At 31.2% G+C, this 12596-nt stretch overlaps 1 protein-coding gene across 1 annotated transcript in view; it reads right to left on the minus strand.

Moving 5' to 3' along the window:
- LOC141727326 (transcription factor 4-like) overlaps positions 1-12596 on the minus strand; it is a 93530-nt gene that overhangs the window by 36064 nt on the left and 44870 nt on the right. Inside the window, exons 5-7 of the mRNA XM_074533798.1 lie at positions 11305-11372; positions 7664-7790; positions 5098-5147 (exon numbers count right to left, since the gene is read on the minus strand). Of these exons, the coding sequence (XP_074389899.1) occupies positions 5098-5147; positions 7664-7790; positions 11305-11372 (245 nt within the window). The remainder of the gene's footprint in view (positions 1-5097; positions 5148-7663; positions 7791-11304; positions 11373-12596) is intronic.

A 12596-nucleotide genomic window follows, 5' to 3' on the forward strand; every position in this document is an offset into this window, starting at 1 on the left:
TATGCTAATTATATGCAAATGAGGCGGGATTGATATCAGAATGAGCTTCTAATAAGGTGCTGTCGATATCAGATTGATATGCAAAAGAGGCCGGATTGACATGGCAATAATATGCAAATTAGGGGTATCAATATGCATCATATGCAAATGAGGTGGTACTGACATAAGAATTCTATGCAAACGAGGCGGGATCAATAGTCATCCTATATGCAAATGAGGCTGCGTCGAATCAGAATTATATGCGAGTGATGCACAATGGATTTCAGAATTATATGCAAATGAGGATGTATTAGTATCAATATTAAATGCAAATTATTGTGGATATCAGCTTGATATGCAAATGAGGTGGTGTCAATATGAAATGACATGCAAATAATGATTGATCGATATTCCATTGATATGCAAATGATGCAATGTTGTTTGCAGATTGATATGCAAATGAGTCAATATCAATATTATGTTCATGTGAGGGGATATCAATATCAGACTGATATGCAAATGAGGCTCTATTGATATAATTGTATGTAAATGAGGCCGTATTGATCTCTTAATTATATGCAAATGAGCTGCTTTCAGGATGTGCAAATGAGGTGGTATCGATATCAGATTCTATGCAAATGAGGATGTAATAATATCAATATTATATGGAAATGAGGTGTGGTCATTATCAGATTGATATGCAAGGTTCTACTGATATCCGGTTGATATGCAAATTAGATTCTGAATCAGAATTTTGTGCAGATGGTGTTGGTAATATTGAAATTATATGCAAATGAGGTATTGCCATTTTAGGATTGGTATGCAAATGTGACTCTATTGATAACAATGTGATATGCAAATGAGGTATCGATATATGTAAATGGGTTGCATAATTGAATTATCATATGCAAATGAGGCTGCGTCGATCTCGATGATATGCAAATGAGGTGATATCGATATCAGAGTTGTATGCAAATAAGGCTTTATTTATATCAGAATGATATGTAAATGATGTTATATCAATATTAAAATATATGCAAATAAGAGTCGACTGATATTCAAATGAGGCACCATTGATATCGGGACTCTATGCAAATGAGGCTGTATTGATTTCTAATTGTATGCAAATAAGGTTGGCTTGATCGAATTGTATGCAAATGAGGTGTTTGATAGCAGAATTCTATGCAAATGAGTGCATTGATATAATTGCGATATGCAAATGAGAGTGTATCAATATCAGAAACCCCATCAAATCCCATGAAAATCCGAAAAAATTCCCATTAAAATCCTAAAAAATTCCAATTAAATCCCAAAAAAATCCCAAAAAAACTTCAAAAAATCCAAAAAAAAATCCAAAAAAAATTTCCAAAAAAAATCCCAAAAAAATCCCAAAAAAATCCCCCAAAAATCCCATAAAAATACCCAAAAAATCCCATAAAAATCCCCACAAAGTACCCCAAAAAATTCCATTAAAAATCCCATTAAAAATCCCTTAAAAATCCCCTAAAAATCCCATTAAAAATCCCCCCAAAATCCCATAAAAATACCCAAAAAATCCCATTAAAAATCCCCTAAAAATCCCATTAAAAATCCCATTAAAAATCCCATTAAAAATCCCCCCAAAATCCCATAAAAATACCCAAAAAATCCCATTAAAAATCCCCTAAAAATCCCATTAAAAATCCCCAAAAAATCCCCCCAAAAATCCCATAAAAATACCCAAAAAATCCCTTAAAAATCCCCACAAAGTACCCCAAAAAATTCCATTCAAACCCCATAAAAATCCCATAGAATCCAATAAAAATCTCACAAAATCCCTCAAAAAAATCCCCTCAAAAAACCCATAAAAACCCCATAAAACGCTATCAAACACTATAAAACTTAAAAAAAACCTTATCAAACCCTATAAAATCCCTTAAGAATCCCATTAAAATCCTATAAAAATCCCCCATTGAAAAATCCCATTAAAATCCCATTACAATCCCAGTAAAATTCCATTGAAAAATCCCATTAAAAATCCCATTAAAAATCCCATTAAAATTCTCCATTAAAATCCCCTATTAAAATTCTCCATTGAAATCCCCCATTAAAATCCCCCATTGAAATTCCCATTGAAATCCCCCATTAAAATTCCCCATTAAAACCCCATTAAAATCCCCCATTAAAATCCCCATTAAAATCTCCCATTCAAAATTCCCATTAAAATTCCTCATTAAAATCCCATTGAAAATTCCCATTAAAATCCCATTGAAATTCCCCATTAAACTCCCATTGAAATCCCCCATTAAAATTCCCCATTAAAATCCACCATTGAAAATTCCCATTAAAATCCCCCATTAAAATCCTATTGAAATTCGCCATTGAAATCCCATTAAAATCCCCAATTAAAATCCCATTGAAATTCCCCATTGAAATTCCCCATTAAAACCCCATTAAAATCCCATTGAAATTCCCCATTAAAATTCCCCATTAAAATCCCATTGCAATTCCCCATTAGATTCCCCATTAAAATCCCCCATTGAAATTCCCCATTGAAAATTCCCATTAAAACCCCATTAAAATCCCCCATTAAATTCCCCCATTTAAACCCCATTAATATTTCCCATTAAAATCCCCCATTAAAATCCCCCATTAAAATCCCATTGGAATCCCATTGAAATCCCCCATTGAAATTCCCCCATTGAAATTTCCATTAAAATCCCATTAAAATTCCCCATTAAAATCCCTTTAAATTCCCCATTAAAATCCCATTAAAATCCCATTGAAATTCCTCATTAAAATCCCATTAAATCCCCCATTAAAATCCCCCATTAAATTCCCCCATTGAAATCCTCCATTAAAATCCTATTGAAAATTCCCATTAAAATCCCCCATTAAAATCCCATTGGAATCCCCCATTAAAATCCCCTTGAAATTCCCCATTAAAATCCCATTAAATTCCCCATTGAAAATGCGCCATTAAAATCCCATTGAAATTCCCCATTAAAACCCCATTAAAATTCCCCATTAAAATCCCATTAAAATTCCCCATTAAAATCCCATTGAAATCCCCCATTAAAATTCCCCATTAGAATCCCCCATTAAAATCCTATTGAAATTCGCCATTAAAATCCCCCATTATAATCCTATTGAAATTCGCCATTAAAATCCCCCATTAAAATCCTATTGAAATTCCCCATTAAAATCCCCCATTAAAATCCCATTGAAATTCCCCATTAAAATCTCCCATTAAAATCCCATTAAAATTCTCCATTAAAATCCCCCATTAAAATCCCATTGAAATCCCCCATTGAAAATTCCCCATTAAAATCCCCCATTAGAATTTCCCATTAAAATCCCATTGAAATTCCCCATTGAAAATTCCCATTAAAATCCCCCATTGAAAATTCCCATTAAAATCCCATTGAAATTCCCCATTGAAAATTCCCATTAAAATCCCCCATTAGAATTTCCCATTAAAATCCCATTGCAATTCCCCATTAAAATCCCATTGAAATTCCTCATTAAAATCCCATTGAAATCCCCCATTGAAAATTCCCCATTAAAATCTCCCATTAAAATCCCCCATTAAAATCCCATTGAAATCCCCCATTAAAATTCCCCATTAAAATCCCATTAAAATCCCCCATTAAAATTCCCATTGAAATTTCCCATTAAAACCCCATTAAAATCCCATTGAAATTCCCCATTAAATTCCCCATTGAAATTCCCAATTGAAATCCCATTGAAATCCCCCATTGAAAATTCCCATTGAAATTCCCCATTAAAATCCCCCATTGAAAATTCCCATTGAAATTCCCCATTAAAATCCCGTTAGAATTCCCCATTAAAATCCTATTGAAATTCCCCATTAAAACCCCATTAAAATCCCATTGGAATCCCCCATTAAAATCCCATTGAAATTCCCCATTAAAATCCTATTAAAATCCCCCATTGAAATTCCCCATTAAAATCCCATTAAAATCCCCCATTAAAATCCCCCATTAAAATCCCATTAAAATCCCCCATTAAAATCCCCCATTAAAATCCCCAATTAAAATCCCAATAAAATCCCATTGAAATTCCCCATTGAAATCCCATTGAAATTCCCCATTGAAATCCTCCATTAAAATCCCATTGAAATTCCCCATTAAAATCCCATTGCAATTCCCCATTAAAATCCCAGTAAAATCCCATTGAAATTCTCCATTAAAATCCCCCATTGAAAATTCCCCATTAAAATCCCCCATTAAAATCCCATTAAAATTCCTCATTAAATTCCCCCATTGAAACCCCATTAATATTTCCCATTAAAATCCCCCATTGAAAATTCCCATTAAAATCCCATTGAAAATTCCCATTAAAACCCCATTGAAATCCCCCATTAAACTCTCCCATTAAATTCCCCATTGAAATTCCCATTAAAATCCCATTGAAATTCCCCATTAGATTCCCCATTAAAATCCCCCATTGAAATTCCCCATTAAAATCCCATTAAAATTCCCCCATTGGAATTCTCATTGAAATTCCCATTAAAACTCCATTAAAATCCCCCATTGAAAATTCTCCATTAAAATCCCATTAAAATTCCCCATTAAAATCCCCCATTAAATTCCCCCATTGAAAATTCCCATTAAAATCCCATTGAAATCCCCCATTAAAATCCCCCATTGAAATCCTATAGAAATTCGCCATTAAAATCCCTTTAAAATCCCCCATTGAAATTCGCCATTAAAACCCCATTAAAATCCTCCATTAAAAATTCCCATTAAAATCCCCCATTGAAATCCCCCATTAAAATCCCCCATTGAAAATTCCCATTAAAATCCCCCATTAAAAATTCCCATTAAAATCCCCCATTGAAATTCCCCATTAAAATCCCATTGAAATCCCCCATTAAAATCCCCCATTGAAAATTCCCATTAAAATCCCATTGAAATTCCCCATTAAAATCCCCCATTGAAAATTCCCATTAAAATCCCATTGAAATCCCCCATTGAAAATTCCCATTGCAATCCCATTGAAATTCCCCATTAAAATCCCCTATAAACCCTATAAAACCCCAATAAAATCCCAATGAAACCCCAATAAAACCCCAATAAAACCCCAATAAAATCCCAATAAAAACCCCAAACTTACGGAGGACGGCAAACCCGGGGGCACCTTGCGAACTTTCTTTGTCTGAACTTCTGGAAAAAATGGGATTTTTATGGGATTTTGATAGGGTTTTTATAGGGTTGGGGGTTTGATAGGGTTTTGGAGAGTTTGGGGATTTTATGGGATTTTTGGGGGATTTTTTTTGGATTTTTTTGGGGTTTTTATAGGGTTTTAATGGGGTTTTATTAAGGTTTTAATGGGGTTTTTATAGGGTTTTTAATGGGATTTTAATGGTGTTTTAATGGGATTTTTATAGGATTTTTTGGGGATTTTGATTGGACTTTTAATGGGATTTTTATAGGATTTTTTGGGGATTTTTAATGGGATTTTAATGGGGTTTTAGGGGGATTTTAATGGGATTTTTTATTGGGTTTTACAGGATTTTTATAGGACTTTTAATGGGATTTTTATAGGATTGAAAATGGATTTTTAATGGGATTTTTGTAGGGTTTTTAATGGGATTTTTTGAGGATTTTAATGGGATTTTGATTGGACTTTTAATGGGATTTTTATAGGATTTTTTGGGGATTTTTAATGGGATTTTAATGGGATTTTAGGGGGATTTTTTGGGGATTTTTAATGGGATTTTTATTGGGTTTTTAATGGGGTTTTACAGGATTTTTATAGGACTTTAATGGGATTTTTATAGGATTGAAAATGGATTTTTAATGGGGATTGTTATAGGATTTGTATGGGATTTTATAGGATTTTTGGGGGATTTTTGGGGGATTTTTTGGGCATTTTTATGGGATTTTTATGGGATTTTTGAGGATATTTTTGGGAATTTTTATGGGATTTTTTAGGGAATTTTTGGGGGATTTTTTGGGGATTTTTAGGGGAATTTTATGGGATTTTTTTGAGGATATTTTAGGGGATTTTTATGGGATTATTTTGTGGAATTTTTATGGGATTTTTGGGAGATTTTTAGGGATATTTTAGGAAATTTTGGGGGGATTTTAATGCGATTTTTTGGGATTTTTATGGGATTTTTTTGGGGATTTTTTGGTGGAATTTTTATGGGATTTTTGGGAGATTTTTAGGGATATTTTAGGGAATTTTGGGGGGATTTTTATGGCATTTTTTGGAAATATTTTTGTGGAATTTTTATGGGATTTTTGAGAGATTTTTAGGGATATTTTAGGGATATTTTAGGATTTTTTTGAGGATAATTTTAGGGATTTTTTCAGGATTTTTGGGGGATTTTTTGGGGATTTTTTGTGGAATTTGTAGGGATATTTTAGGGATACTTTAGGGGATTTTTTGGGGAATTTTTAGGGGATTTTTATGGGATTTTTGGGCAATTTTTAGGGATTTTTTAGGGATTTTTGGGGGGGATTTTTTTGGAATTTTTGGGGATTTTTTAGGATTTTTATGGGGATTTTTTTGGGATTTTTTGGGGATATTTTTGTGGAATTTTTGTGGAATTTTTAGGGATATTTTCGGGATATTTTCAGGATATTTTAGGCATATTTTTGAGGATATTTTAGGGGATATTTTAGGGCGATTTTTATGGGATTTTTTTGGATTTTTATGCGATTTTTTGGGATTTTTATGGGATTTTTTTGGGGATATTTTTATGGAATTTTTTGGAGATTTTTAGGGGATATTTAGGGCTATTTTAGGGCTATTTTCAGATATTTTTAGGGTGACTCACCCACAGAGGATCCGTGCAGGGCTCGTTGGGATTTCTATGGGATTTTAAATGGGTTTTTTACGGGATTTTTTCAGGCAATTTTAGTGGAATTTTTATGGGATTTTTAGGGATATTTTAGGGATATTTTAGGGCGATTTTTAGGGGATTTTTGGGGAATTTTTAGGGACTTTTTTGGGGATTTTTTTGTGGAATTTTTAGGGATTTTTTTAGAATATTTTTGTGGAATTTTTAGGAATTTTTTGGGATTTTTTGGGGGATTTTTTGGGCAATTTTTAGGGACTTTTGGGGGGATTTTTTGGGGATTTTTTTTTGTGAATTTTTATGGGATTTTTTAGGGGATTTTTAGGGATTTTTTGGGGATTTTTTTGGGATTTTTTCGGGATATTTTTATGGAATTTTTAGGGATTTTTTGGGGGGATTTTTATGGCATATTTTGGGAGGATTTTTGGGGAATTTTTGAGGATATTTTAAGGGATTTTGATGGGATTTTTTTGGGGAATTTTTATGGGATATATTGGGATTTTTATGGGATTTTTGGGGATTTTTATGGGAGTTTTGGGGGATTTTTTGGGGATTTTTTTTGTGTGAATTTTTATGGGATTTTTTAGGGATTTTTATGGATTTTTAATGGAAATTTTTAGGGATTTTTATGGGATTTTTAATGGGATTTTTAGGATATTTTTAGGGATTTTTTAGGATATTTTTGGGGATTTTTTGGGCAATTTTTCGGGATTTTTTGAGGATATTTTAGGGGATTTTAATGGGATTTTTATGCGATTTTTTGGGATTTTTTCGGGCAATTTTTGTGGAATTTTTATGGGATTTTTTGGAGATTTTTAGGGCTATTTTGGGGATAGTTTAGGAGATATTTTAGGATATTTTGGGGTGACTCACCCACAGAGGATCCATGCAGGGCTCTCCGGCGCCCGCTGCCCCCGTACTGATAGAAATGAGCTCCGGGTTTGCTGGGGGAGAGAGCGCTGGGCGTGGCCAAATCCAGCTCCGCCCCCAGCAGGCTCTGCTGGGAGAGAGAGAGAGAATAACCCCAAAAATATTCCAAAATATTCCCCAAAAGTTCCCCAAAAAATCCCCCAAAAATTAAAAAAAAATTCACAAAAATATTCCCAAAAATACCCAAAAAATTCCTAAAAAATCTCCCTAAAAATACCAAAAAAATTCCAAAAAATATTCCCTAAAAATTCCCCCAAAAATCCCAAAAATATTCCCCAAAAATCTCCCAAAAAAATTTAAAAAAATTCCCCCAAAATTCGCCAAAAATATTCCCAAAAATCCCCCCAAAGTCCCCAAAAATATTGCCAAAAATACCCAAAAAATTCACAAAAAAATCCCCAAAAAATTCCGCAAAAAATCCCCCCAAAAATCCCCAAAATATTCCCAAAAATACCAAAAAAATTCCCCCAAAAAGCCCCCCAAAATTCCCAAAAATATTCCCCAAAAAATTTCTGAAAATTCCCCCCAAATTCCCAAAAAGTCCCCCAAAAATCCCCCCAAAATTCCCAAAAATATTCCCAAAAATATTCCCAAAAAATCCCCCAAAAATATCAAAAATATTCCCAAAATTCCCAAAACTATTCTCAAAAAAATCCCCAAAAAATTCCTAAAAATTCCCCCAAAAATCCCCAAAAAGACCCCCAAAGTTCCCAAAAATATTCCCAAAAATACCAAAAAAATCCCATTAAAATCCCCCCAAAAAATCCCTAAAAATTCATAAAAATTCCCCCAAAAATATTTCCAAAAATATTCCCAAAAATACCAAAAAAATTATGCAAAAAATCCCCCCAAAATTCCCCCAAAGGTTCCCCAAAAATCCCACAAAAAATCGCAAAAAATCCCTCAAAAAACCAAAAAAAATCCCCAAAAAATCCCAAAAATTACCAAAAAAGTCCCCCCAAAATTCCCCCAAAATCCCTAAAAAATCCCATAAAAATCCCCCAAAAAACCCAAAAACATCCGCCAAAAAATCCCCAAAAATCCCCCCCAAAAATCATCAAAAATTCCCCAAAAATTCTCCAAAAACTCTCTAAAAAATCCCATCAAAAATCCCCAAAAAATCCCAAAAAATCCTCAAAAATTCCAAGAAAATCCCCAAAAATAAAAAAAAATTCCCATAAAAATCACCAAAAAATTCGCAAAAAATCCCTGAAATATCCCTTAAAAAATCCCCCCAAAAATCCCAGAAATATCCAAAAAAAATCCGAAAAATCCCTAAAAAAATCTTCTAAAAATAAAAAAAAATTCCCAAAAAAATCCCAAAAATCCAAAAAAAATCCAAAAAAAAAATCCAAAAAAAATCCCCCAAAATACCAAAATATTCCCAAAAAAATCCCCCAAAAATCTCAAAAAAAATCCCAAAAAAACCCCAAAAATCCCAAATTTTTTTGGTCTTCATTGGAATTCTCTTCAGGGCGTTGGTCGGTATGCAAATGAGCGCATATGCAAATGAGCACATGTGCAAATGAGCTGTTGAATATGCTAATTAGGACAGGGGTTAACCCGTTGGGTGCTGGAAGGGAGTGAGGGAAAAATCCCAAAAATATCCAAAAAAAATCCTAAAAAAATCCCCAAAAAAATCTTAAAAAAATCCCAAAAAATCCTAAGAAATTCTAAAAAATCCCCAAAAAATCCCAAAAAAATGCTAAAAATTCTCCAAAAAAACCCAAAAAATTCTGAAAAAAATCCCCCAAAAATTCTGAAAAAAATCCCCCAAAATTCCCAAAAAAACTCCCCAAAAATCCCAAAAAAATATCTAAAAAATCCCAATAAAATCCAAAAAAAATCCCAAATAAATCCCTTAAAAATTCCCAAAAAATCCCATAAAAATTCCCAAAAAAACCTCAAAAATCCCCCCAAAAATCCCAAATCTTAGGGATTTTTTGGGAAATTTTTGGGATTTTTTGGGGATTTTTTGAGGGATTTTTGGGATTTTTAAGGGAATTTTTGGGCGATTTTTTGGGGAATTTTTATGGGATTTTTTGGGAATTTTTGGAGATTTTTTGGAGAATTTTTGGGATTTTTTTGCGGATTTTTTAGGGATATTTTTGGGGAATTTTTAGGAATTTTTGGAATATTTTTGGGAATATTTTTAGGAATATTTTCAGAATTTTTGGTGGATTTTTTTGGGAATATTTTCGGAATATTTTTGGGATATTTTTGTGAATATTTTAGGAATATTTTCGGGATATTTTTGTGATATTTTCGGAATTTTTTTGGGATATTTTTGGGAATTTTTTAGGAATATTTTTAGGAATATTTTTGTGAATATTTTTGGGATATTTTTGGGAATATTTTTGGGATTTTTGTGAATATTTTAGGAATATTTTCGGGATTTTTTTGAGAATATTTTTGCGATATTTTTGGAAATATTTTAGGAATATTTTGGGAATATTTTAGGAATATTTTGGGGATATTTTTAGGAATATTTTAGGAATATTTTTGGGATATTTTGGGATATTTTTGGGAATATTTTCAGGAATATTTTTAGGAATATTTTTGTGAATATTTTAGGAATATTTTTGGGATATTTTTAGGAATATTTTTGGGAATATTTGTGAATATTTTAGGAATATTTTGTGAATATTCTTGGAATATTTTAGGAATATTTTTAGGAATATTTTGGGGATATTTTCGGGATATTTTTGGGATTTTTTTGGGAATATTTTAGGAATATTTTTAGGAATATTTTGGGATATTTTTTGGATTTTTTGGGGGATTTTTTTCGGATTTTTTTGGGGATTTTTAGGAATAGTTTGGGAATATTTTCGGAATATTTTTGAATATATTTTTGGGAATATTTTGGAATATTTTAGGAATATTTTTAGGAATATTTTGGGATATTTTTGGGAATATTTTTAGGAATATTTTCGGGATATTTTTGTGAATATTTTTGGAATATTTTTGGTCATATTTTTTTGAATTTTTTGGGAATATTTTTGGGAATATTTTTGGGAATATTTTCGGGATTTTTTGGGAATATTTTAGGAATATTTTTAGGAATATTTTAGGAATATTTTCGGGAATATTTGGGAATATTTTTGGAATTTTTTGTGAATATTTTAAGAATATTTTTGGGAATATTTTTGGAATATTTTAGGAATATTTTTAGGAATATTTTGGGAATATTTTTGTGAATATATTTAGGAATATTTTCGGGATTTTTTGGGATATTTTTGGGAATATTTTCGGAATATTTTTGGATATATTTTTGGGAATATTTTGGAATATTTTAGGAATATTTTTAGGAATATTTTGGGATATTTTTAGGAATATTTTTAGGAATATTTTCGAGATTTTTTGGTATATTTTGGGATATTTTTGGGAATTTTTTGGGAATTTTTTGGGAATATTTTGGGATTTTTGGGGGGATTTTTTTCGGAATTTTTTTGGGATATTTTCGGGATTTTTTGAGAATTTTTTAGGAATTTTTTTGGGATATTTTCGGGATTTTGTGGGATTTTTTTTGGGAATTTTAATGGGATTTTTTGGGAATATTTGGAATTTTTGGGAATTTTCCCCACCTGGTGGCAGCCGTGCACGTTGGAGTCTCGGCCATAGGAGGAGGAGAAGGAGCCGCGCTCGCCCTTACCTGTAATGAGAAACCCAATTAATTAACACTAATTAACCATTAATTAACCCTAATTAACCCGGTAATCCATGGAAATCATCCCAGGAATAAATGGGAATAATCCCAGTTAATAAATGGAAATAATTTCATTTATAAATAGAAATAATGGCATCATAAATGAGGATAATCCTAATTAATAATCGAATAATTAGCAGATTAATTAACCCTAATTAACCCGGTAATTCATGGAAATAATCCCAGTCATACATGGGAATAATCCCGATTAATCAAGGGAAATAATTCCAATTAATAAATGGAAATAATCCCAAGTAATTAATGGAAATAATTTCATTTATAAATAGAAATAATGGCAGAATAAATGAGGATAATCCTAATTAATAATCGAATTAATTAATGGGAAAAATCCCAGTTAATCAATGGAAATAATTCCAGGAATAAATGGAAATAATCGCAATTAATAAATGGGAAAAATATCATTTAATAAATGGGAATAATCCCAATTAGTAAATGGGAAAAATATTAATTAATAAATGGAAAAATTCACATTTAATAAGTGGAAATAATCCCAATTAATCAATGGAAATAATCACAATTAATAAATGGAAATAATCTAATTAATTAATGGAAAAAATACCAGTTAATACATTGAAATAATTCCAATTAATAAATGGGAAATATGCCACTAATAAATGGAAATAATCCCAATTAATAAATTGAAATAATCTAATTAATTAATGGAAATTTTCCCAATTAATACATGGAAATAATCCCAATTAATTAATGGAAAAATCTCGATTATAAATGGAAATATCTCAACTAATAAATGGAAATAATCTCAATTAATAAATGGAAAAATCTCAATTAATAAATGGAAATAATCGCAATTAATTAATGGAAAAAATACTAAGTAATACAAGGAAATAATTACAATTAATAAATGGAAATAATCTAATTAATTAATGGAAAAAATACCAGTTAATACATGGAAATAATCCCAATTAATAAATGGAAATAATCTAATGAATTAATGGAAAAAATCCCAATTAAAACATGGAAATCATTGCAATTAATAAATGGAAATAATTCCAATAAATAAATGGAAATAATCCAAATTAATAAATGGAAATAATCTGAATTAATAAATGGAAAAATATCAATTAATTAATGGAAATAATCCCAATTAATAAATGGGAAAAATCTCAATTAATAAATGGAAATAATCTA

This window comes from Zonotrichia albicollis (genome assembly GCF_047830755.1).
Source record: "Zonotrichia albicollis isolate bZonAlb1 chromosome Z unlocalized genomic scaffold, bZonAlb1.hap1 SUPER_Z_unloc_1, whole genome shotgun sequence".
Taxonomy (NCBI): Eukaryota; Metazoa; Chordata; class Aves; order Passeriformes; family Passerellidae; genus Zonotrichia; species Zonotrichia albicollis.